Below are 26177 nucleotides of genomic sequence, written 5' to 3'. Positions count from 1 at the left end.
ATTACAGTAATAGACTACTTTTAGTAATATCACTGTAATATAACATATTACAATTAAGTGTTCAGCAATATTGTTACAATGGCTATATTAGATGACAATACATTTTATAGTTCTCAGCAATGTCATCCCTTGGATTATATTCCACATATATGAGATTACCCCAAATGATTTCTATGCAATACAGCTATTGTCAAGAAATGTACAAGCCACCTCCCTTATGGTTAAAACTATAAACCTGCATAAAAATGACAATTACCAACATAAACCACCATGTTCTGAACAGAAACATTACAAACACTATTGTATAAACACTGATGTTACAAAGTAACTTTTCCTTTTTGGAATATAAAACACAAAACTTAACAAACTACTCGATTTAGCACAACATAATGGGAAATGTGAGCCATCACTAAGCCTCCAGCTTTCAGCAAACCTAGTGCAAAAGAAGTTTGTGTGTGTGCAACCTCACATTTACGTACGATACAGAGCTGAAATGCAAGCCTTCACAGAGCTGGTGCAGACAGCTACATAAATTAAAATGAGAGCGCATCTGTTGTGAGACACAATAATACAGTGTCCGATAAAGCTTGTCAGACAAATTCCTGTCAAAACCAATCACAAGATGAGCTAACGTGTCGTCACAGAGACCAGGTTATGCAGGGGCTACAGTAGGTAGTGTTATTATTACAAGCCAGAATATAATCGTAATATATAGCCAAATATAACACTAATTATACTGTGGTTATTCTGGTTGCAGTAACACAAAAGTATTGTAGTCAGCAATGTATTACTCTACAAAAAAAAGGATAAGTAACTCATTACTTTTTAAGTATAGTAACAAATACTACATTACATTTTGAAAGTAACTGCACCGACATAGTTTAAAGTCTCCACTCATGTAGGCTTTCTACCAAACCCAAGTAATGTTTGAATCACATACCAGCAGGCATTTCTAGACTACTCCGATAAAACTGATAATAAAAATAAGTTACTTGGTGTAAAAAATTCTTTCCTGCGGAAGGGTGAATATTTAACGCGTTTGAGAGGTTAGCTAGTCTTATATGTTCAAAATGTAGAGACAAAATCTAGCTCTTGGTCTCATAGATCAATATACAATAAATAGATTCCTGCCGACTGGTTCTTAAATCCTGTTTTGAGAATCGGCCTTCCATTTAATGAGACATTAAAGAGACAGTTCTGGCTTCAAGTATCCACCAGTCACAGTGGCCGGTAGAATTGTGTTGGAGGGAATGAGGCTAGGAGTTAAACCTACCAAAAACAAACAAAACTGACATTTGGTTGGCTGATGGTATTTATCCCTTGATTGTATCTCCATTTTTTTTTTTTTTTTTTTGTTTACACACCCTTGGGAAGGTATGCATCACAGACCAGTGTTTTCTGGCTTCTCCATAAATTTGAAATACTGGTCAGTTTTTACTGTTTTCATTTTTATAACAGAGCAATCCTCACATTCCATAAAATATAGAAAGATTGAGGACATAGCTGCAACATTTGCATGGTTAAAAAGGTTATAACCTTTAAGTTTTATGAATTACAGCCCAGATCTTTTAGGCAGATGTGTCCTGGGATCCTCCCATGGTGGCTTACATACTTCATGTTGCTAAGGTGTAGAGAGTGGATTAGGGCTTCTTGGCTGAAGACTTGGCCGGTGACCTGGCTGGTGATTTGGCTGATGATTTTGACGGACTGCTCTGACATGGGGTGACCTTAACATGGATGAAGATTGAGGAGGGTGAAAGGCTGGAGCCATCGTTCTTAAGCAGTCGGACATGACGATAACCTGCAGAGATAAAGGACGGAAGGTGAGGAGAGCAAATTTTTATTAAGGACCCTATAATACCCAAACTTTACTGTCCCAGCACGCACCTGTACGGAGACTTGTGAAAGGCAGGGTGTATTGTCCTAAGAAGTCATTGCGGGAGGTATAGTCGTGGTCCTCCACCATGAAGCGAACCAGAGCCAAGTCAGGGACATGGACGGTAAAGTTAAAGGTACAGTCCCACCGCGGGTTAAAGCCTGAACCACAGAAAGACCAGTTACTAACAGACTTATTCACACCAATCTGTGCAGTTTTACTCAATGAACTTTACATGTAATATGTGGTCCTCAACCTTTTTTGTCAAATGAACCCCAACCACTCTGTTTAGATGAACCCCTTTATGAACACCACCTGTCAACTTTAAGCCTTAATATAATTTGGAATCTATGTTCCACTGTATGTCATTGACATTTTTTAGACACTTAAAAGATGCCATTGTCATTGTGTTTTTTTGTTGCTGTTTACAGTCCATACCATTAGACTTTTCAACCATGGTCCACTTTCAACCACATCTCATGGTGCTCATTAGCTACAACATTAACTGTATGACTATCCAATAAGATATGCAGACATCCCTAAATACTGCTCCTGGAGCCATTTCATTTGCAAATGGTCTTTTGTCTGTAAGGCAGGTATTTACCATTGTTGTCGACATGATGAGTTTTCTTCTTATTGTTGTCTATGGGAACACCATGTATCTCTACCCACACCTGAGGATCCACAATGGAGCTGGGCTTGTCCCATTCTGGTTTAGGTAGCTGCTGAGCTGAAATAACCTGGAATAACAATAATAACAAAGCTTAATTTGATCTTCATGACACAGGGAGCAAGCTCTTATCCTTCAGTTCTTTAGTAATCCTTCAGTAATCCATCTATACTCTTGTGCCTTGAGATGGATTTAAGATGCAGTCAATTACAATCAGTGTTGTGCAAGTTACTGAAAATTAGCAATTAGGTACAGTTAGTAGTATTATCTCTCAAAAGTAATTGAATTACTTTACAAATTACTCCATATAAAAGTAATTCGTTACTGGGGAAACTTTTACTTTTATATATCTGCTTCAATTCTCTTATTAATGCACACATAGCTATGTTATTTAAGTGTTGCTGTGGCACAGTGTGAGATAATACAACTGCCAAATTTTATCTATCATTGTATCCATTACCACTGTGGTGATAGTTATTAATACTCCTGACCACCAGAGGGAAGCAACAACTAGTGTTCCTACTAGTAAGCGACACATGATTGATTGATTGTAACTGAGTCATTTAATTAGAAAAAGTAATTAGTTACATTTTCAATTACCTCCAAAAGTAGTAGAATTACAATAATACATTATTTCATAATGCCTTACTCCCAGCACTGATTACAACTGCCTAGAACCAGTTCAATAAGAAACTTCGAGTCACCAAAATTCTACTGCAGTTCTAAGGGAAATGATTATCTTTCCAATGCAAATCGTCAATGGGAAAATACTGTTGGAACCTGCAGTTTCACCTGTTTAGCTACTTCCTATTCGTTTAGGGCCATCTTACCCGAACGGTGAGCAGGACAGGTCTATGGCCAGGACCTCCACCAACATTCTCTGGGTTGAAGGAGATGTCACGTTGGCACATGAAAAGAGGCTTCAGGATGTACCCACACTGACCATTCTGCAGGAACCTGCCATGGTTCAGGTCCATCTGTTCACCAGGTGTCTGGAAATTCAATGCAACTGGAGAAAACAGAACACAACTATGTTAACAGCATACATTTATGTCTAGTACAAAGTTTTTTGATAGTACCACCTTGAGAGGTGGGGATGTTGGCATAGGGTGGCACACAATTAGACCAAAGAGCAAAAGGTAAGAACTTGTGTCTGAGTAACAACTCTCGATTAGTTGGTCTGCTTCTCTTGTGAATAATAACAGAAAAGTAAGCTTTCACCAATTTGACAGCCTCCGTTCCACATCTCCTGAGGGTTGTAGTTGGAGGACTGGAGGCGCTGTCCTGAGGGGTAGATCCTGCTGAGCTGGTGGCTGTTGTGACGCACAAAATGCACCCCTGGATGGGAAGGACAAGAAAAGTCAAATTAGCCCAATATTACCCTGAAGAGACTCATTTTGCTTTGGCCTTCACGCTGCCTGGGTTATGTAGAATCAATCGGTACTGTTTATTCATTTAAATCTTAATTTTAATTTTTAGGATTTCCATTTTTTTTTAATTCTAGGCAGCATGTGAACCTATTCTACATTCAGAAAGTAAGTTTAGTCACATGCATATGTCATACCTGAGTCCTTAATGTGCCTGAGCGCTTCACTTTCAGAGAAAGAGGACATGTCAGTTGCTGGGTTTTTGGCAGCTTGTTCAAAGCCTTTAAAGGGGACACTTTGGGTGTACACCACCAGCTCTGACAGCTCTGGACTCAGCTTAGACACACCTGGCACCTGAGATGACACACACAGAAGCTAATCACTGTCAGTTTATCCTCATCAACATTTAGTGGTTCCACAGGCAATAATCTAGATCTCAAATTTTTTTTTTTCCTGTTTTCATGTGCAATCGTCATTTTTAAATGAGTAGTACATATAAGTAATTAAGGGTGTACGTATTGCATATATTGTAAGTTACCATACGGTATATAACACTTGTGCAATATTTTCTTGTCTTCTTGTATTCTGACTTCTTGCACTCTGTCTTGTTGCTGCTGTAACATGTGAATTTCCCCCCATTGTGGGATAAATAAAGTCTATCTTATCTTATCTTATCTTATCTTATCTTATCTTATCTTATCTTATCTTACATTGACTATACCAATCCCCCCTACCCCCCAAACTGGTGAGAGCTACTATTGCTAGGATAAAGGTGAGCTGGTGGTGTTGTACCCACTTTCTTATCCTCTTTCTTACTCCTGGGTTTGCCTTCGGTGCAGCTGGCCTCCTCGTCTGAGGAGCTGAACTCTGAAGAGCTGGACGAGCACTCCCCCACCACTCGATCCTTCTTTCCTTTGACCAGGATTTTAAGCTTAAGATCCTGCACACACAGCCAATACATTACACACACTATATATTAACAACTTGTGAATGATACAAGTAGTTCAACTATTTTATCATGCTTACAATACTACTAGAGCTACTACTGCAGCTTCAGTCACCATCACTGCTGCTTTGCTGCCACTATTACTACAGTAATACTGTTACTACTACCACTACTAACATCATTCAAATATTTCACCCACTAGTAGCACTAGCCTTTCAGGGATGGAAAGTAACCAAGTAAATTTACTCAAGTCCTGTACGTAAGTAGTAGTAATCCAGCCCTCAAGTACTGTGCTTTGCCAGTGGTTACCAAACCCTGACCATGCTACTTTATACTCCTTCACTGCAGGTCAAAGAGGAATCTTTTGACTATATTACATTTATTTAACTACACCTGTAGTTACTAGTTGCTTGGGTAAATGTAATATATAAATATAATTAATTGTTATGTAATATGCAATATATACATACAATTCATTATTCTAAAAAAAAAAACAAAACAAAACAAAAAAAAAACAGTTCAACAGTCTACAAAAAATATTTCTAATTACAATTATAGCTCCACCACAAGCAGCTACATTTATTTGACATTGTGGTCTTGCAGCTTTTACTTAATTAAAACACTTTTTTACCCACTACTCCCTATGACTGCTTCTACTTGTATCATGACTGCTAACAATATAATAATAGAAAATGGTTAAATAAGAATAAAAGAGTATATAAGAGTAAAATACTAAAAGCAAATGATATGAAATCATCTGAGTGTAATTTATAGGCACAGATACTACAGTGACCAGAAGGCAATGCAATTGTGAATGAGCCTCAGGGGAATGTGAATACTGGGGCACAGATCATGAGTGCATGTGCACATTTTATGGTTATACGCAAATGTAGAAGTGGGACACAGAATATCAGATAGCCCCAGATTTCCCATCTATTGCAAGACATGTGCTCTCTGTTTCACATATAATCCTAACAAAGTAACAGTTGCAATTAAGACAGAGAACCTGTTTACAAATGCCTCACATACATAACAGAAATCCATTTCTTTGAGTTTGGATAATAAAGTGTGTCAGAGAGACATCCTCGACAGCCAGTCATTGGCTATTTTTACCCGCATCCCCATTCTGTTGACAAGTAGCAAGCACACTCCAAATATCTATCAGGACAAATCATTTAATCATGTCAAGTTTTCAGTCCTCCGGGCACTGGTTCCAGTGCATGCAGACATAAACTATGTCTCAAACTAAAGATCTCAGTCGATATGGTCGTTATTATGAGGCATGAACTTATATCCAGTTATGGAACAGTGTCCTCTCACCTCTGGAGAAGGTAGGATGTGAGGATCTCGATCACTGAGGGGCTTAGTGAGCAGCTTGTCTCCCAGGATGGATCGCAGATGTCGAGCCATTACTGTCTGCTGCTCCACAGAGCAGTGGTTCTCCAGAGACAGGATCAGAGGGTAAGGAGATGCCTGGGTGAGAGGGACAACAGTGCAAATTCACAGAAAAAGGATTTTTTTTGAAAGAGAGGAAGGAAAATCATCTTTTGGCCTGCAAGCAAAATTGTCAATGTAGATGTAACTCTCACACTATATAGAGTTCAAAAGTATATCACCATTTTCCACACAAATTAATAGAAATTATTCAGAAAGACCATATGTCTAAACTATTGATATTTATCTGTACTGTATGTCTACATGAATGTGACCAAGACAAAACACTCTATGTTTGTATTTTTTGCAGCTACAAGTAAAAGGATTGTGATTCTAGTAAAGTACTTACTTTAAAAGCGTAAGTGTTGATAGTCTCAATGACTTCAACAAAGGGCACTTTGGAGGTGAGTGTGTGTCCATGGTAAATGACTGGCTCTCCTTTATCTCCGTCCCAACAGTCTAGCTCCACACAGCGGCAGCCATGATTCAGGGCTCTAAGAAAGAAGTCATCATTAGGAATCTCTAAAACAGAGGTGGCTCAGTGAGTGAAGGTGTAATTTAAGAGCTTGTAACTAATTTGTGCCCTTCATCACTTTCTGTTGGTGAGTAGTAGACTGCAACAGTATACAGAGACTAGCTGTGTTTCTGTCTATGGCCTGCATGTCTTAAAGGCGTGAAGTCTGCAGGCCTGAACCACATATCTTCCTCAAATGAGACATTCTAGTCTCACGGTGACCAAAGCTAATGGTTTGTTTGTTTGGTCCTCATCACATTGTTCAGATGACTGCTACTTAAGTGGCAAATCCTGCTTCAGCTAGAATCTTCTTAGTCTAATGTCTCTCCACTTGCCACCCTTTCTCTCCTGTGCCCACCACAACAGTCCAGTATAATTGCATTGCCACTTATGCTACACTGATCTGCCTGTCCATCTTGCACTGGAGCAGCAACTCACTCCCAACTTGGGTGAGGTGCTGAGCCTCGTCCCAGCGACCTCGCACTCAGCTGCAAACTCTCCCGCTGTATGTCATGGGTTGATCATAGCAACCTCGAGCAAAAGAAAGAATGTACTTCTCAGCCACCATTGGAATCGACAGGATTTTTATGTACTCAGTCTTGTCATACGGATTTCAATGATGGCAAGCAAACCCTTTAATGGCACTCAGCAATTTGATTTCTTTTAGCTGCTGATTAAATGGTTTTTTCTAGGCTAGCTAACTAGCTACATAGCAAAGTGCAAAACATTGACACATCATTCAGAAAATGTTATAAAGCACATATGTGCAGGTATATATGCAGTTTCATTCATTCTCACCGAATATATGGCTCTGTGCTGCTGTCCCCAGTCAGTTGGTCCTTAGTGAGGTAGGTGTTGTGGGAGGAGGAGATGAAGTAGTGTGCCAGTGGGTGTGTCATGTCTTGGTAAACCCTGGTATGTCCCGGGTTAAAAACACAGTTCTCCTTAGACAGCATATACATGGTGAAACCATTTGGGGTCATGAACTGGTTCTTCTGGGCTGTACTGGGCAAAAGGGACAAACATATATAATAAGCTTATTTACACATCCATCGGACATTCACTTAGAACTGTTTTTCTAGCAACCTGACTCATTTAAGTATAATATTGAGTCTCCTTTTGGCTTTATTTTGGTCTTTACTGACTACTGAGAAAAATATCTGGCTTTTCAGCTGCTGGATGCTTTTCTGTTTAACATCTAGTTGATGATTTTGTCCATCTCCCATTTGGGGGTGGGCAGGTCACATCCAATGGTTTTATCAGAGCTGTTTTGCTAAACACACACTCAATAAATGTTGGCACTTTGCAATACAGTATATTGTTACTTAGCACCGCACCCCACTCATTAAGTTCATAGGTGAGTATGAGGCTTTGGGCATGGATGAGTGAAGCGTCTTCCCCCTGGTCCTTCAAAAAATCCCTCAGGTCCACAGTGGAAAGCACACAGCCATTTGCAGAGTAGCGGATGAACACAGCATCCAGTTCTGGTCTCCGTAACAACTCCCTGCAGAAAATTTCAATCTCCCCGTGGTCCAGACGACCATCAGCTGACTGGTCACATTTCTATCAGAGAAACAGAGTGAGACACAGATTATCATTTTTTGTTTAGGTGTTAACATCTGTTTTCAAGCTGGTCGCAATTATCAGTAACAAGGGACACAGTTAATGGAGGCCTGTCATTAGTCAAGTCAAATGAAAACTTTCAATTACTGACTAAGGTCTCGGGTACAGGGCCAATGTGTATGAGTGTTCCACTACCTGGAAAAGGCTGCGGGCATACTGGTCACTCAGGTCAATGTTGATCATCTGCAGCAGTGTCTGGACTTCATCATAACTCATCTTATCATCATGGTTCTGGTCAGCTCGACTCAGGTAAGCATGAATCCAGGTAGCACACAAATATAGTTAAGGAAGCAGCAAGAGCAGAAATGCAGTTTTGGTGTTGCAGTTTGACCAATATGGAGTTTTGAAGCATAGAACTAACATCTAATTATATTAATTCTGCCTCTACATACTTTTTGTTGGTGTTCTGGGTTGTTTTGGAACATTTTCTTCAATCAAAAATGAGGAGAGTGACAAAAGTACCAACATGTGTTTTCATTGGAAATATATTACACTATTGGGACTTTTGTTTTTGACTTTTAAGGGTCCTTGCAGAGAGCTTATGGCGCTCCAAAAAAAAACTGTATACAAAAGTTTCCTGTGCTTTTATTCTTGGCTTTATGATGTCCCCATATACCATCTCAACAGTTCTACAACTCTGAATGAACCAGAACAGGATATTGGTCAAGTTTCTCCTTCTGGGTCATGTTGTCCACCCTCTCCTGCAGTGTTCGGATGCCACGGGCCCAGTGCTGAGCCTCCTCCTGGCTCTGGCAGAGGAGATCCAGGCTCTTGCGGGGCCCTTTGAAGACCACTGTCAAACACCGGCCCTCAGGTACAAAGCCAACCATCTGTCTCAACGTCTCTGACTGGCAACCCTCACGAACGCACTCCACTTCCATGACAGAGACTGTGGATGTGTCAGGGGAGCAGAGAGAAAAGGGTGGAAGAAGAGGAACAAAGAACAAGTAAAACACAAGTATTGCCAAATTCATTTTTCACACCCTGTTACCAAGTGACATTCACTCCATGAGAAACTCATGAGTGCTTGTATTTCAAGGTATTGTTGAGGTATTATTTAGTAACATCATTAACATCTGTTACCACAGTGGAAATACTTGAGAGCTTGGACTGAAAATACTGGGACCAGACATTTACAAAGGAGATCACAACAAACATGGTAATGAAGAAGTTGCTCTTCCGGAACCCACCTTTGCAAAGACAAACTATGAATTGATTGAAATGAAAGCATTGACCCAAAGATAATCCATCCCCATCTGTTCCCACCCTGTGCAACACCATGAACATCTTCTTGGAGAGACTGAAACAACATGTCACACGAACAAGGTCTTTTCAAGCATAACCTGACCCTTACATCACTGGAGGAGAAACAGTGAGGAAAGAGGGGACCTTTAGTCTTTTGCACAGCTCTCTCAACAACAGCCATCTCCATACTTGAACTGTGTGCATTGCATTACACAATCATAGCTGTCACTTTTGATCTTTCCTTTTGTGACTTTCACTTACAAGCTCAGACTCACATTTTGTAATCTAATCCACAGTCCATCTCTCATTTATTGCATTATCAAGTAACACACCTGAAGCCAATTCATCCATGACCCCAAATATTAGTGTGGAGCTCACACAAATGTTCAGGATTGCCAAAATGACACAACAGTTTTATGTTCACTTGAAACAAACACTTGCTTGTGACTTTAACTGTTTTATGTTAATTGTGTTTTTATGTTGGGTTAGTTTTATGAAAATAATTACTTCATGATCAATTAGTGACACATACATTGTGCCCTCAGTACTCTATATAGTTTGCTAGTTGAGTGAGCTAAAAAAAAATTATAATAATTTAATAGTAATAACGGCGGCACGGTGGCGCAGCAGGTAGTGCGCGTGCCTCACAGCAAGGAGGTCGCTGGTTCGATCCCCGGGTCGGGCAGGGCCTAAATTGTCCGTAGGTGTGAGTGTGAGTGTGAATGGTTGTCTGTCTATGTTGCCCTGCGATCGGCTGGTGACCGGTTCAGGGTGTACCCTGCCTTTCACCCATTGCTAGCTGGGATAGGCTCCAGCCCCCCGCAACCCCAAAAGGGATACGCGGGTATAGAAGATGAATGAATGAATGAATGAATGAATAAATAATAGCAATAACCATAATTTTACAAACATGAGTCAAAACTGCATTTATTTTTATTGAATGTTATCGTGTTATCCAAAATATATTTGAATTTTTTTCTAGTGGTGTTAATATTAGTTGTTTTAGTAGTTAAATGTGGAGAAGATGTGAAAAAAACTGATATAATGGGTTTGGTTCACATCGGCTTTTGAATATATTCACCTCAGCAGGAGCATCTATGCTGACATAACAGCAGTTTGTACACTTAACCCAATTTTAGGTTCAAAACACAAATCTTTTGTATTTTCATCATCATACAAAAACCTTAGTGATGTAAAAATAAAAATATTTAGAATATAAAGGAGGAAGTGTATACTTTCATTCATGGTAAACCTGTGTCAACACAATTGGTCAGTTTTAAAAAATGGGTACATCTGACAGAAATTATTCAACATCTCTAATGTCAATGTCATACTATCAGACTATCACCTCTTGAGGTACAAAGTGGTATTATGAGACAGGACAGGCCAAGACTAGCAAGCTAACTCCAGTAGATATCTCTGCAACACAATATATAGATGTCTTTCATGTAACATCAAAACTCTAATTTCTTCACATTGATCATATTAGTTCATTTTTGGTTGTTTTTATCTAAAATGTACACATATTGTAACTTTAATGCACCCAAGGAAAGTTTTATAAAAGAAATTAACTAAGTTTAAACTACATCAAAAGTATGCCTTTACATAGCTAAAATCCACAATTACAAATGTGTCGACATTTTTTAAAAGATTTTTATTAATTGGACTAAAAAGGTTAGAAAACGAATGGCTTCATGTTAAATTGACTGTAATGCTGTAATATTAGGGGTGTAACGTTACACAGAAGTCATGATTCGGTGCCAGTTCGGAACAGAGGGGGAAAAAACCCAAATGCAGAAGGATACATTTCTTTTCATTTCTTTGAAACAAATGGACGAAACACTCTGCCCACTTTAACACTGGCATATTATTTTCATTACAAAAGTAAGGAAGACTTTCCAGAAGGCGATAGGTCACCATAGGCTATTAAACTGAAAAGCATCTCATATGCTATCACGTTTAAAATACAAAAAAAAATGTAATTTGTGCATTAGGAGGCTATATTTACTCATTCAAAGCAAACAAACCTTTATGTATAGCAGAACAGTGGAGCAACATGATACACTGTTCTTGTCTTGTTGTCGCTGACTGGGAACCTGAATTGTCCCAAATGACTGATTTAAAGGACACAGGCAGGTCACCAGACCATGATGGTCAGCACTGATACAAGAACCATTAATGCTCTATTTCATATGTAATACTTGATTGTACACAAAATAACTTTTTAGTCACATCGCCGAGTTTGTGTTGAAAAATAATCCATATATACATTTAACAACTTAATACCTTTGTGTTATGTATGCTGGATGTTTACACTTAATATGACATGGAAACGGGCGGCACGGTGGCGCAGCAGGTAGTGCGCGTGCCTCACAGCAAGAAGGTTGCTGGTTCGAACCCTGGGTCGGGCAGGGCCTTTCTGTGTGAAGTTTGCATGTTCTTCCTGTGCATGCGTGGGTTCTCTCCGGGCACTCCAGCTTCCTCCCACAGACATGCTCGTTAGGTTAATTGGTCTCTAAATTGTCCGTAGGTGTGAGTGTGAGTGTGTGAGTTGTCTGTCTGTGTGTGTAGCCCTGCGATTCAGCGGTTCAGGGTGTACCCCGCCTCTCGCCCATTGCTAGCTGGGATAGGCTCCAGCCCCCCCGCAACCCCGAAATGGGATGCGCGGGTAAAGAAGATGAATGAATGAATGACATGGAAACACTATATTAAAAAAACAAATAAAACTAAAAAGACAAACTGACAGAAATCTGTCAGACGGAAGTTGGCTGTGCAAGCCATTTCAAATAAACTGTGAGCATTGGCAGTATGACAAAAATACAGTATAAGCTATATTATTCATACCGTTCGCTCCATGTGCACATCGAGTCAGCAAAGGCAGTGCACAACAACTCACTCAGGCCTCTGTGGAGTGTGTACTTAAGGTGGTGTCATTTTAAGTCACTAAAGGATTTAATTTGTCCATACAGATTTTTGTTCACACACACACACACACACACACACATTTTCCACACAGTTTAAACACACACCTTCTTCTGCTGCCTGGAAAGGCAGCAGGAAATCGTGGTTACAGGCTATGAGGTTTGTGTAAGGACAAGAACTGGCTTCACAACATGTTTGGTTTTCCTGTAATCTGGGTAGCGCTAAATTCTGAAATATCATCTTATTTTCATGATGTATTTGCGGGACATTGTGTAAGGACACAGTGCTGACACTGGCTTGGCAACTAATAACACAGATGACAGTGCTGCACCATTGAATCTAATTCCTACCAAATTTAGACACAAACAACTTAGTGGAGAGGTGAGCTGTGTGTCTCTAGGAAACGTTTCCATGAGTGTTTCCCTAGCAAATACAACTGTTTGTGAGTTATTTTCAACCTGTTTGTTCATCAAGCACACCTTGACGTTCATTTCCCTGTGACTGAGTCCATATGTGTACTTTCACAATCAAATCTGTCTACCTAATGGATTTGAAAAAAAAAAACAAATCAAACATCACGACAGACCAAAACTCTGGTGTTCAGCTGGTGTTTGCCAAGCTCTGTTTGCTTGTGGTTTAAGCAGAAACTACACACAGCACTGTGTGGACATGGCAGACAGACAGCAGAGGGAATTCTCCTCAAAATACACCAAATGTGGTTCCTAAGGGTGTATCAGTACAGTGTGATCATTGCAAAACAGTGGAATCTGTAAGCTGGTTGTTGCTTCCAAAACACTTTTTATCCACAGTTTACACATGTCCATAGGCACAAAACATTTCCACAAGCCTCATATTATACACATAACCAATCATGGAAGAGACATTCAGGTTAATTTAGCAAAAAAACTAATACAATAAAAATAAAAGTGCAGAAGTATTATCAACATAATGTACTTAAAGTATCAAAAGTAGAAGTTCTGCAGTAAAACGTCGCCTGTGACTGACCCAGGGTCCCCCAAAATATGGGATAAGCAAGGCCAAGTTTTTTATCTTTGCTATACACTGAAGACATCTAGATTTGAGATCAAAAGATGAATATAACACAGGAGATCAGGATGTCAGCTTTTATTTCCTGCTATTTCAATGCATATTTGTCTTACAATTTTGCAACAGCCATCCCCATTTTCAGGTGAGCAAAAGTATGGGAGGTGTCTGTAGTTGCTCAGGTGCTTCCTGTTGCATTGATTGTTCAACACATAAAAAAGCTGTCAATGTGTAATGTGCAGGTTTTAGCCTTGGTTTTACAGTGAGAAAAAACAGACCGACATGAAGACCAGAGATCTGTCTATGGAAGAAGAACAAGCCATTTGGAAGCTGAAGAATTCAATAAGAACCACTGCACAAAAAAATTTGGAAATTGCAAATACAACAATTTGGAAAGTCTTGAAAAAGAAAGAAACCACATGTGTGCAAACAACAGCACTTGATGATAGAGTCACTGTAAGAGCTGTGAGGAAAAACCCTAAAACAATTCTCAGTAACATCACCAACAAATTCCAGAAGGTACAAGTGAAAGTACTACGGTCTACCATTTGCAGGAGACTTGGAGAGAAGAATTACAGAGCCTACACCACAAGATGCAAACCTCTCATTAGCAGCATCAGAAGGCCAGATTAGACTTTGCAAAGAAGTACAGAGATGACCAGGAAAAATTCTGGAACAAAGATTTATGGACAGGTGACACCAGGATAAACCTTCACCAAAGAAATGGAAAGCTCAAAGTGTGGAGAAAGGAAGGATCTGCACATGATTCAAAGCACCCTAGTTCAGCCATGAACCATGGTGGAGGTAATGAAATGGCTCACTCATCTTTTTATGATGATGTAACTCATAATGGTAGCAGCATCTGACCTCAAGCGTCTACGTATGTACAAAGAAATGCATCTGAACTCATAAGGAAGCAGCAAGACACCAACCCAAAGCATACTGCCCATGCAACCAAGGAGCTCATCGGGGGAAAAGTTTTAGTCAGTCTCCTAACAAATCCTATTGAGAATGCATTTCAATTGCTGAAGAGGACACTGAATATAATGGTTGTGGCACATATTAGACTCGAACCCAAAAGCACGACACAGAGGCAGCCAGAGTAGAATAAATGTTCTTAGAAATTTTAATCAAGGTCAGGCAAGGGTCAAAATCAGGAGATCAGCCATTCTACATTTATTTAACAACTAAAGTTAGCTGTTACTTTGCAGATTTTATGGAAGAAACGTGATTAAATTCAAATGCATTATTCAAAATTAAACAAACAACCTGGGATTAGAGGTATTAAGACCTATCCTAATTTTAAAGGGCCACACGACGAAGTTGGGAACCACTGCATTCGACCACCCAGTCATGTTATAGCAAACACATTTGATCTAAAACTAGTGGGGTAAATTACTGGGTGTGCCTGACAAGCTTCCACTTTTTCATTACATAGGGGACATTACATAGGCTTACATTAATTTCCTGGAGACTTACTTGAACTATAAGACATACCATAAGCACTTCTTGTGTAACTCTAACTCTTAGCCAAACCTAAACCTTAACCTTAACCTACCCTTAAACTAACCTTAACCCCAGTCATCGTCCTAAAATATAATGATTTACATTATGGGAACTTGATTTATGTCCCCACAATGTGAGGAATACATAGCCCCGCACACACACACACAAACACACACACACACACACACACACACACACACACACACACACACACACACACACACACACATACTTGCACCCAAAACACACACTGTGCCACATCACAAAGAAATTTAGTCTTGTGGCAATTAAAGGCCTTGTACTGAGGCGAACCTAGTGGGTGAGTTGCATGGTAACTATATAGCGCCAAACCACAGGTTCCATGGCTGACTCCCACCACCATATAATGTCCTATAATCTCACTGTTTGAACTACAGCAGGATGGGCTGCCATCCTAAGCTCAAAATAGATGAGCTCTGTAATCAAGGCACCGTGTGTGACCCTCAGACAGTGGAGGAGAGCGAGGGTAGCTGTGTGTGCGAGTCTATGTTTGTACAGAGCAGTAAGTAGCATTTAAAGTTAACAAAAATAGACACTGTAGTATATCAATGTTTCACCTTACACGCCCAGTCAGAGCACTGAGCTCTTCTGGGACACTATGGCAAAGGAAAGGCCCGCTTGTCACTAATTACCACACAGAGATGGCTCCTAACCCTGGGTGGGGCCCCTGAAAGGATCATTTTAAAGGATTTACAGGACTAATTTTACAGTGTTTAATGCATATGGAAAAGAGCCTCATGGATCCTCTCCCAAGTAACGAAGGACTGACCTGGGACCTGTGTTGGGCTGCATCCAAATCATATTCAGTCTGATCAGGTTAGGTCCTGTTTTACTGCAACAGATCTTGGGTCTGTGTGTCAATGTGTCTAAAGGCAAAGGTATACTTCAAATTATCTTGTTCATATTAGTTTGAGCTGACCAAGTCAAAGGCAGAAGTGTTCATAGCTGTTCAGAATGGCCTCACTCATAAAGCATGTCGGCATACAGAAGGGGAAGATGAGATAATGGTTCAAACAGGGTAGCAATGCAAACTTTCACTCAGTCAGTTTCTGCTTGGTGTTGGTGATGTCACTTATACACACAAATAGTAATGGAAGTAAAATGGAAAAAGAGATCAATAAACTTATTTTGATTTGTATAAGAGAACACATGCACACATGCACACACACACACACACACACACACACACACACACACACACACACACACACACACTTACAGGATTGTTGCTCCTTGGCCCGGCTGGATGTTTTGTGTGACTGACACCAGACAGTGACACCGTCTTCCAACAGCTTCAGAGTTCGTCTCTTCTGCCAGCGAGGCGAGCGGACCTAAACAAATGATGAATGAATCCATGAAATCTCATTCATTTCATTACTAATACTCACTACTACTAACAACCACTGGTAGTTCATAATTAGTAACGGCTTTACCTTTACCATACTGGAGCCCTGTAACATCCGCTTCACATCTTCATCATCCTGCACTCCTGGAAAGCAAACAGACAAAAAGATGGTTAAAGAAAGGTGCATATGATGCCATGAAAACTGTATTTAATTGAGAACAGCATAGCGGCAAGTGTTTTGATCTCTGCTACACTGAAAGAAGGCGGGGGGTGAGGAGAGAAAAGGGAGGAAAAAGAGTCAAGCACAGCCAGAATTAGAGGCTGGTGTATATACATGTGTTGGACCGCAGCGGCTCATATGGGAGCTCTGTAATTCTGACATGTTGGTCCAGATCTAGCTGCTGCATATGGCTACAGATGACACGGTATGGACAGAGACAGGGAAAGACAGAGGGAGCTGATATTGTGGAAGAGGCAAAAGCAGAGAGAAGATGGGGACAGACAGACAGACAAAGATTGTATGCTGATGACGTGACACAGGGAGGACTTTTGATTCCAGAGGAGAGCAAATTCCAATTAGCTAAGTGCTTTTGGCCTGTTATGAAAGTCATATCCTGTGACACCTTTTATAAAGATGACAAATGAGGAGACATGCCTTTCAGCTGAATGTGCCTGTATTTCAACCAGAGCAGACTTTGTAAAACACACATTTGCTCTCTTGCAAACAGTATGTGAAGCAGTGTATGTGGAGCCTGTTAGTAATAACTGCTAATCTCTCCATACGTAGGATATCCCTGAGGACAAGACCCTTGATGAAGTACTTTTTAAACAACTCAACTTTAAACTTTTAAGAGTTTCAGCAAATTTTTGCTTGTTGACCAAAGTTGAACTCTATCCAAAAGCACTGCTCGAATTTTCTTCACCTTGGTCAGTGAAAACAGTTAATCACAACAATTCAATTCAAATGAACTGGTTTGGTCCACTATTCTAAATGCAGCTGTGGCTGATTTCTGACATGTAGGTGGTTTACTCAGCTCACCCAGATCCAAACCCGCTGTACAGATTCATAACTGGAAAATGCAATTTTATTGGAATCTAATCTCAATTTGAATATCAACCACTGATTTTCATCTACTTCTAAATCAAAATTACAGATTTGATTACAGAACTGAAGATGATCAGTTCTACACTGCTGTCTGTGGATTAAATGGATTAAAGTATGTATGATATATATAAATGATATATCTTGAACTGTAGTTGGTGTCTAAATGCTGTTTGAATTTGAGAATATTCCATTTTAAAGAACATACTAATTCATTGTAATTTATGCATTTGGATTTGGGGATACATTTGTTTAAATCTAGCAGCTTCACTGCAGCAATATCAGCATTGTAACCTTCATAATAGCCAAACACTGCTTTTATTAAGTAGACAAGCACATGTTACATTTCCAAACAGCCTTTCCAACATTTTTATAACAAGATACAAGAAGTGGAGTATCAAGTGATGAAAAACACTGGCTCCAGATTTTGGTGTTGAAATCAGTGACAAATATATAAATGAGGGAATAGTAGACAGTGATCATGCAAGGTGGACGTGCAAAATAATGATGAGTCATGTGAACATGTTTTACTTACTGTGACTTCACAAACTTCCTCCACTAATGTGATTGGAAGTCATGAAAATATTCTGCTTTACTTCTTGTATAGCTATACTGCTATACAACAAGACTACTCAAGATGATATAAATGATAATTCTGTTAATGATTTATGTAACTGAGATCTTCAGCAATAATGAAATAATGAAAATAACTGTTGCTACCTTAATCCATATATCTAAAGCTCCTCTGACAGACAATCAGAGTGGACACTTTAAAATCTGTTACAGCTCAATAGCTAACCGTCTATTTGACTGAATCCAGCTGTAGTTAAATCTTCTTTGTATACTCCAGATGATGTCTGATCTTTGTCTCATTTCCTCACTAGCGGGACATGAGTCAGAGCTCAGATTATCAGGGCGGTGACCGTCTTTGACTGGATTAGCAGAGGAGGGCTCAGTAGGGGTGAAATCATAGTGCATGATGCAAAAGATCTTGTGATAAGTGCAGCATATGAATCAGATATAAATGTACATTCAAGTACATACTTTCTTGTTGAGAGATAAGGTGATCAATATCACCCTCGTATTTGTCTGTGGAGCTAGAGCCAGGAGGAGATTGTTTAGTTTCCCGTAAGGAAAAAAATTACAATAAATGTATAACATCAAAAATGTTAAAGCTGCATGTTTTGCCACATGTGGCCAGAGAGCAAGCTGTAAACACAACACCCCTGAAGGGCACTGATGAACAGGTATCTTATTTATTTCATTCATATGCAAAGAAAAATGGAGGTTACATTTTGGAACTATTTCAAGCAAACAGTGGCTTTAGAGGTGTTGGTAGGCATATTTTTTTAACTTTGGACAAAGCCAGTATTTCCCTGCTTCAAGTTTTTATGCTCAGCTAGGCTCCTGGCTCAAGCTCTATATCTAACGCATACACATGAGTGGTATCAATCTTCTCACTGAAAACAGGAAAGCAAATAGGCAACAATAACAACTTCATAAGATGAAATGTCAATATTGTCTTGTGTACAGCTCGTTTCACTGCACCCAAAATAAATCAATAAAATATGTAAACATATCCTTTACATTCTGACATTATAAATGTATCATAAATGCTAAAACAAGCCCTGAGCTGCGACTGCAGACCTGTTGCAGACTGGTGGTTTCCTTTGTTTCCTGCTGCCCCGCTTGAAGCCAAGCAATCTAATCAATGACCATCCACTATTTATAGTAACCAACAGAATGTGTGGATGGTGAGTTAGTTATCTATGAAGAGACTTAAAATGGACTCTAAGGGAGCCCTGTGGCCTTATTATCATATAGCAATACGTAACCATGTGTGTATGTGCACATGTCTATTGAGGTAAAGAGTAGATGATACATAGTATTGTCCAGCAAAAATTACTATTTCCACTGCAAAAAGGGACTTACAAAAATGATGTCACATGGCTTTCAGTTCTCCTTTCCTGATGCTGCTGAGTCCTAAGCTGAGTAAGCAGGACTCAGCAGTTGAAACAGAAGTCTGACTGTGGTTTGGGAAGGGCTGGGTCACTACACTCACAAAGGCATCTTGATTACTGGGAGAACACACACAAGCATGCAGACACACATACTCCCCTGTGTACAGCAGTGAGCTACTGTAAATCAGGAGAGCAATGTTGCAGCAGTGGCAGAAATTCAGCAGGTGTGTGGCTGTGTGTTTGATGAGGAAGAGAGCCACACCATCTGAGTGTTGATCAAAAACAGACTGACCTCTACAAAGTAACTGATCTCAAAATGACAAGTAGACACCACCACAAAACAGTCTTCCTGCTTTTAAGTTGGTGTTATCAAACCATATGGTTTGACTGATAGCTGCTGCATAGAATCAAATAGTAAGTGCAAAAACAAGTGCTGTACTACACACCTACAATGCAGTGATATCTACTCAAGGCAGCTGAGATAATGACAAAACCACCCACCCACCCACACACACACACACACACACACACACACACACACACACACACACACACCATTGTGCTATACCACTACACACAAGCAGTGATATTATGGTTCACATAGTACTGCTGATGTGTATCCAACCCGATGCAAGCAAGGATGGAGTGATGTTCACCACTCAAACACAAACCTAAATTTCATGTCTTTCTACACGACCAAATAGCTATTAATAACTGGATAATTCTCACTCAGTCTACATTGCATGAATATTAGTAACTGAAACAAAAACTCTTTCTCTGTTGGCATATAAAACACAAAGACACATACATTTACAAAATATTAGCAGTTAAGTTTAATTTTTGGCATGCTAAAACTATTATTTTGGACTGACTTGTTTGCATAATTGCCTGCTTTTAATTGGACAGTGCTACATACATTTTTACAACAACCGATTTACACATGACTTAAGTCTTTACTGGCTAAGACATTGTTTAAGTTTTAACATTGCAAACAGCTCAAAATCCCACCGATCCAAAATCATCCTGCCTGTCTGGGGGACTGATGGCCTTCCATGTACAAGCTCGCTACTCTAACTTTTAGGTCGTCACTGTCCCTGTAGTGGGAGGACTGGGCTAATATGACAAACAGGGTTTTAACGAAACAATGTGAGCTTGTCAGGGTCCTCAATGAATGTCCTTTGGTGTCCGACCTGAACCACTGACTGACTGAAGTCACCAGTGAAGGCCTTCACAGTCCGACACAGCCCTGACAGATAATCACTGCTCTGGCAGTGCCTTAATTAACTGGCTGACATTTCAATAACTTCCTCAATAAAGGCCACTGGCTTGGTTAAAGAAAACTTTCCTTTCCTACAGTTAGATGAGAAGATTGATAGGAATCTCATGTCTGTGTGTAAAGTACGGCACATCAGTTTAGAAGCAATTAGCTTAGCTTTGGATAAACAGTGGAAGCAGGGGGGAGACAGCCAGCACAGCTCTGTCCAAAACGTCTGAGGCTGCATGGAACGATAGTCAGTGAGGAGAACCGTGACATTACCAACAGGGATAAGAGCACCATCCACACGATGAATAAAGTTCAAAACATGGAATATGGCACTTTTCAGCCAGATTTAAAGGTAGGCTAATGTTTCATTTTGCTAGATATCAGTAGATTAATTGTTCATGATTAGCTGACCTTTTGTTAGCATTCAGATAGCATAACATTAGCTAACTCTAACCTTAAGATTAACTAACTTCACTTTGTAATACATCACTCCTTTGCTCCTCAGTAATTTGTCTTTCGTGTCTACTTTGTACATTTCTAATGATGAACCATTGACAGACGATAAATGGCCACTGGCAGTGTCAGCTACCCCCAGAATACTCTGTGATTCCAATCTTCTATTGGTCTTCTCCTCTTAACTCTCGGCCAGCAAAAAGCAATTAAGTGCCTTTCCCAAAATTACGAACTCTTTCTTAATAATATTCATGACCTTCAGATGTTAGCATGTCAGAATGTTGCACAAAAGCTAGATTTTCAAAGGCATCAACAGTGATGCTCAATGTTAACGTAACAGAGCCATTGCAAAGATAGGAATAGTAAGCTGTTAATGACACTCATCTATATTGTAATTTTGTATTGTTACAACTAAATATCAAGATAATGTTTTACAAGTTGTATCAGTTCATATTGACATTATGGTAGCATTCAATGTTCTGATAGACTGCTTTGATAGAATCTTGTAAGAAAGAACATTGATAAATACAAACAGACTCTGTGGTAGTAATATATATCAGATGCAGAGATGCAGATTAGGCTTAAGACCTGTGGAAATGAGGAATCTCTATCAAGCTATTTTTGTCATCCATCTTTTGAGCATTTAATTCACATCTCGTAGGCTACCTATGCAGAATGGGTTACAAGACAGTCTTTGATTCACACATCACTGTAAACTACAAACACCCACAACTAGGCTAGTGCATGGATGAAATCCCTACTGAAGTGGTAATACAACAAACAATAGAACAAACTATACACCCATCCCTGCAGTACAGTAATCACAGAGGACAATAAAGACATTTTAGGAGCAGCCCCGTGACAGCCCACACATGTTCATGGAGGCCAGGGTGTTTTCCAAACTGGAAGACATATAATTTGGACATATAATGGATCATTTATTAAGGTATTATTCCTGTAAAAGTAACAAAGGGCCTCTCACTGCAGCTTGTTCTTCTCTTGATCATTCTTTTTACATTTGGATCTTTCAGTTCTTAGTAAAAGACTACAAGCTGGTTTTAATTGTCTGTTGTTCTTACTTACGTTACACATGTGTCGTCATTTGACATGGTATTGACTACACTATGCCTTGATTAACCAAAACAAATTTCTGGATCAATTTGTGGTGTCAGTAAGCCTTTGTTCGAGTCTAGATGTAAGTCACTTTGTTTGAATGCACTCAGCTGTAAACAGACATGTCAGTCACAGATATTCCATATATAGATATTGTAGATTAGAAATTGGTGATGATGCTGCTGCATCTCAGTGTAAAAACTGTAAGTATTGGTGCTGTTGGTATTGGTATTGTCTGTGGAGGCACACAGGCCGGTAAGTAACGTATCATATGACAATTACATTAAAGGCTCACAGCTGTGAACACCTGGTAGAACATAGAGCTTGACCATCTGAACTGAACAGTAGACTTGGGTCATTTCTCTGCTGTTTTCAAAGCAAAGCATTGATAGTAAAGATCATTATCCTGATCCTGGCCACTTGGCTGGCTGACAAACCTAAAAACTAACTTTCCACTGGTTTAACTCCAGGTTACAGCTTTGAATACTGAGCAGAGATGAAATCATCCGTTTGCCCAAATTACAAGAAACATATTTACAAATTTTTATTGTTAGATTTTCTTTTTTTATGATAGATGTCTGATAACAGCCCAGAACAAATTCAGTGAATGGAATTTCGATCGTGCTGCTTGAAACATTGAAAATTCACACTTATTTAGCACAACATCAAAATCTTGTTCCAGACACACTGTCCTACTTACTCTGGATAATCCACAGAACATACTGGGGACACTTTCCATTGGGAATTTACTGATTGTGTGGGTGAATCTCTGTTTGTAATTCTTATGTAAAAACACATATAATGAGTCTGTGCTATACCATATCATATGCCTGGAAAATCTTACTATCAGCATCTCCATCTATTGACCTGTGTGTTGTTTCAGTTCTCTGAGCATTACTCACGTTAAATCAAATACTTTTTTTTGTCAGGGCTGTGTGCTGCACTAACATGCTGACCCAATTATAGGCTACAGACCAAACCCCAAAAAGCATGAAGACGACAGCAGTGAGAGCAGTGACTGGCACCTGAAAATACACCCTTCAAATGAGGAGGAACTTTGCTTAAACAGCTGCTAAATGTTTGTTTTCTCCTGAGGAGGAAACCAAAGTTTAAAATTAGTCTGGACAAATTCACAGCACATCCCAACAGAACAGAAGCTGCACAGTGCTGTCTGATGGATTCCAAGATACTCCCGCTCAAACAACACAAGCAGCTTCTGACTGGAATAAAACTTTACATCAGTCGTACTCAGTAATGTACCACTGATGCTCATGAGTCTGCACAACTTTAATTTTAGTCAGCCAAACTCTACAGCAGCTGTCGAAGGTAAAACCGGCAAGGATCTGCAAGATCTTCAACAAAGGCACTCATCTTAGTCTTTAAACGTTTCTGTTAGTGATCATGACAAATGGAAAATCCTTAGAGAGCAGCAACAACTTCGACTCTGAGTTGTAAACATGTAATAAACAGACACTAACAACACAAGGACCTTCCGAGCAGAACAAAACTCTTTTTCATAATTTCACTGCTTCTTTAACTCTTTCTGTTTTATGTCATACATTTTCAGTTCAAATCAATTTCGGGGATTTTGGATTGTTGGTCAGATAAAACAAACTATTTGAAAACTTCGCTTTGGGTGCTGAGATCCCGTCTGATTAATCATAAGAATAATCGACATATTCATCAAGATAATTGTTACTTCACATCACTTCAACCATGTGTAACCTATGGTGCATATGTATCGTACACACCGTGATTTATAACACGTATTTATGATAAACCACTTCGAAATTCAGTGGATTATTTTCTACACTTCTGATCATAAAATTTTATCCACTCTAAAACAGAGTGCAAGTCAGATAGTTTCTAAAAGTTTGAATGTGTTTTAAAAAGATAAGAAGCCAAATGCAGCCTGTGTAAAGAATATAAATAACTGGCAAAGGGAAAATATTGGAGTACTTATTTATTTATTTTAATATTTCCTCATTGCACTAGTGAGAGGAGGGCGGGGGGAGATAACGGCACCATGGTCAGTTAGGGCTCCTGTAGCTTATCAGCCTTACTATCTTCTCTGGAACAGGAGAAGCCTTGATCATTGCATACAGTCAGTTGCAGGAGCTGTAACACAAACACTCACCCAGATTTCCCAGAGGATCAATGGCCTTTGAGTCGGACGTCCCAGCTCCGTTCTTCACCACCGGTGCTGCTTTCTTTCTGTTGCCCAACATATCGAAAGCAACTGCGCTTCAAATTGCCTCCCTCACTTCCTTTGCCTACGTTGTGGTTCTTTTTCTCAGTCTAGAGGATCAGCTGTGTGGAGCTCCTGCAGGAGGCAAACGTGAGCGTGTGTGCGGACACAGCGCCGCGCTTGATGCGCCTCATGGTTTTATCCTGGAGGAGGAAAACAGGAGTCTGTCCAAATGTTCTCCCTGCTGATGTCACGGGGGCTGGATTTGTTAAACAAGGAGCAACGCAAGGATAAAGAAAGCGTTGAGATCGGTCAATGGCTTCCTGGGGTGACTTTCAAAATAAAAGTTGCTTGGAAGTCAGGTAGGCTGTAAACTCAAACCAACAATGGTCGGCTCACACACATCTATACACATACATAGATCCCATTATAATACGATTGTTGAGATCATTATGAATCCTGTAGGTCTAATAAGATTAATTTGCATAGAAATCTTATCATGACTTGATAAAATAATCTGAAGTCATGTTCCACTTCGACGGACCAGATATTCTTAGAGCATTCAACCACATCTTATGGTCTTCCTCCTCAGTTTGTTGTTGTATATTATACATAGTATTTTATGTATCTATGTATGTATTTATTTTTACCAAAACTGATTACTGAGAGGTCCTTTTACTTTTGTCAGTGCTCACCAAAACAGTAGCACTGCCAGCCTCTGAATGGCACCATAATAAAACTTCAAACTGTACAACTCCCTCTGAATGGTCAAACTGTACAATTCCTCCCTCTGAATGGCCCTTGTCTAAGCATATATATTTTGTTTAGTTATCTGTGTGTGTGTGTGTGTGTGTGTGTGTGTGTGTGTGTGTGTGTGTGTGTGTGTAGTTTTTTTTTTTATATATAGTTTTTTTCTCTTTTAATTGCACTACATGTGTATCTCTTCTATCTCTTCTTCATCTCTTCTATTTCTTCTATTCTTGTAAGGAGCACTGTAACTAAAGCAATTTCCCCTGGGGGATCAATAAAGTATTTCTGATTTCTGATTTCTGATAATACAAAAGCTACTTTAGATCTGGCTGAAATGTTTGAGGTTATGTTTTTCTTTTTCTTTCTTTTTCTTCTTCTTTGCTTTGTATTGTATGCCAGTGTTAGAAGCTAACGTTTCTATTGTGTCAATAAACATGAAATAAGTCTTTATTCACTAGCTTACAATTGGTGTGCTTTTGTTTTGAAACTCTCCATTTCTGGTTTTGCAGCGTTCGCCTCGCAGCTTGATACTGACGGAATGTAAACGGATTATGGACCAAAGAGAGACGCTCATGTGTCAGCTGTGAAATAGCCGTCCTCTTCTGGGTCTACTAATCTCTAATTTGATCCAAAATCACATTCTAAGTGATGAACAGACTCATAACTGCAAATACTTCATCCTCTAATACTGTCCACTGTAATTGGGGCAATGGTGCTGCATAATGGTTTACGGACAAATCGGCCTATGTGTCCCGCGTCGGCTACTGCAGAGGGTCTTTAATGAATTGATGGCTTTAGTCTGAAACAGGCCTCGC

General features: G+C 39.6%; 1 protein-coding gene across 1 annotated transcript; it reads right to left on the bottom strand.

Moving 5' to 3' along the window:
- Positions 1-1358: 1358 nt before the first annotated feature.
- On the bottom strand, positions 1359-24863 carry plcd3b (phospholipase C, delta 3b). The gene is made up of 16 exons (XM_076759913.1): positions 24562-24863; positions 16620-16675; positions 16406-16517; positions 9091-9319; positions 8566-8695; positions 8145-8370; positions 7606-7807; positions 6643-6787; positions 6180-6332; positions 4710-4853; positions 4111-4267; positions 3768-3884; positions 3377-3555; positions 2481-2616; positions 1888-2037; positions 1359-1801 (listed from the first exon to the last, which is right to left on the bottom strand). Exons 1-16 carry the CDS (start codon positions 24650-24652, stop codon positions 1641-1643), a joined length of 2388 nt encoding a protein of 795 aa, XP_076616028.1. The 5' UTR covers positions 24653-24863; the 3' UTR covers positions 1359-1640.
- Between the last annotated feature and the right edge of the window lie 1314 nt (positions 24864-26177).

This window comes from Chaetodon auriga, chromosome 20 (genome assembly GCF_051107435.1).
Source record: "Chaetodon auriga isolate fChaAug3 chromosome 20, fChaAug3.hap1, whole genome shotgun sequence".
NCBI lineage: Eukaryota > Metazoa > Chordata > Actinopteri > Chaetodontiformes > Chaetodontidae > Chaetodon > Chaetodon auriga.
This window is presented reverse-complemented; position numbering and strand designations above follow the sequence as displayed.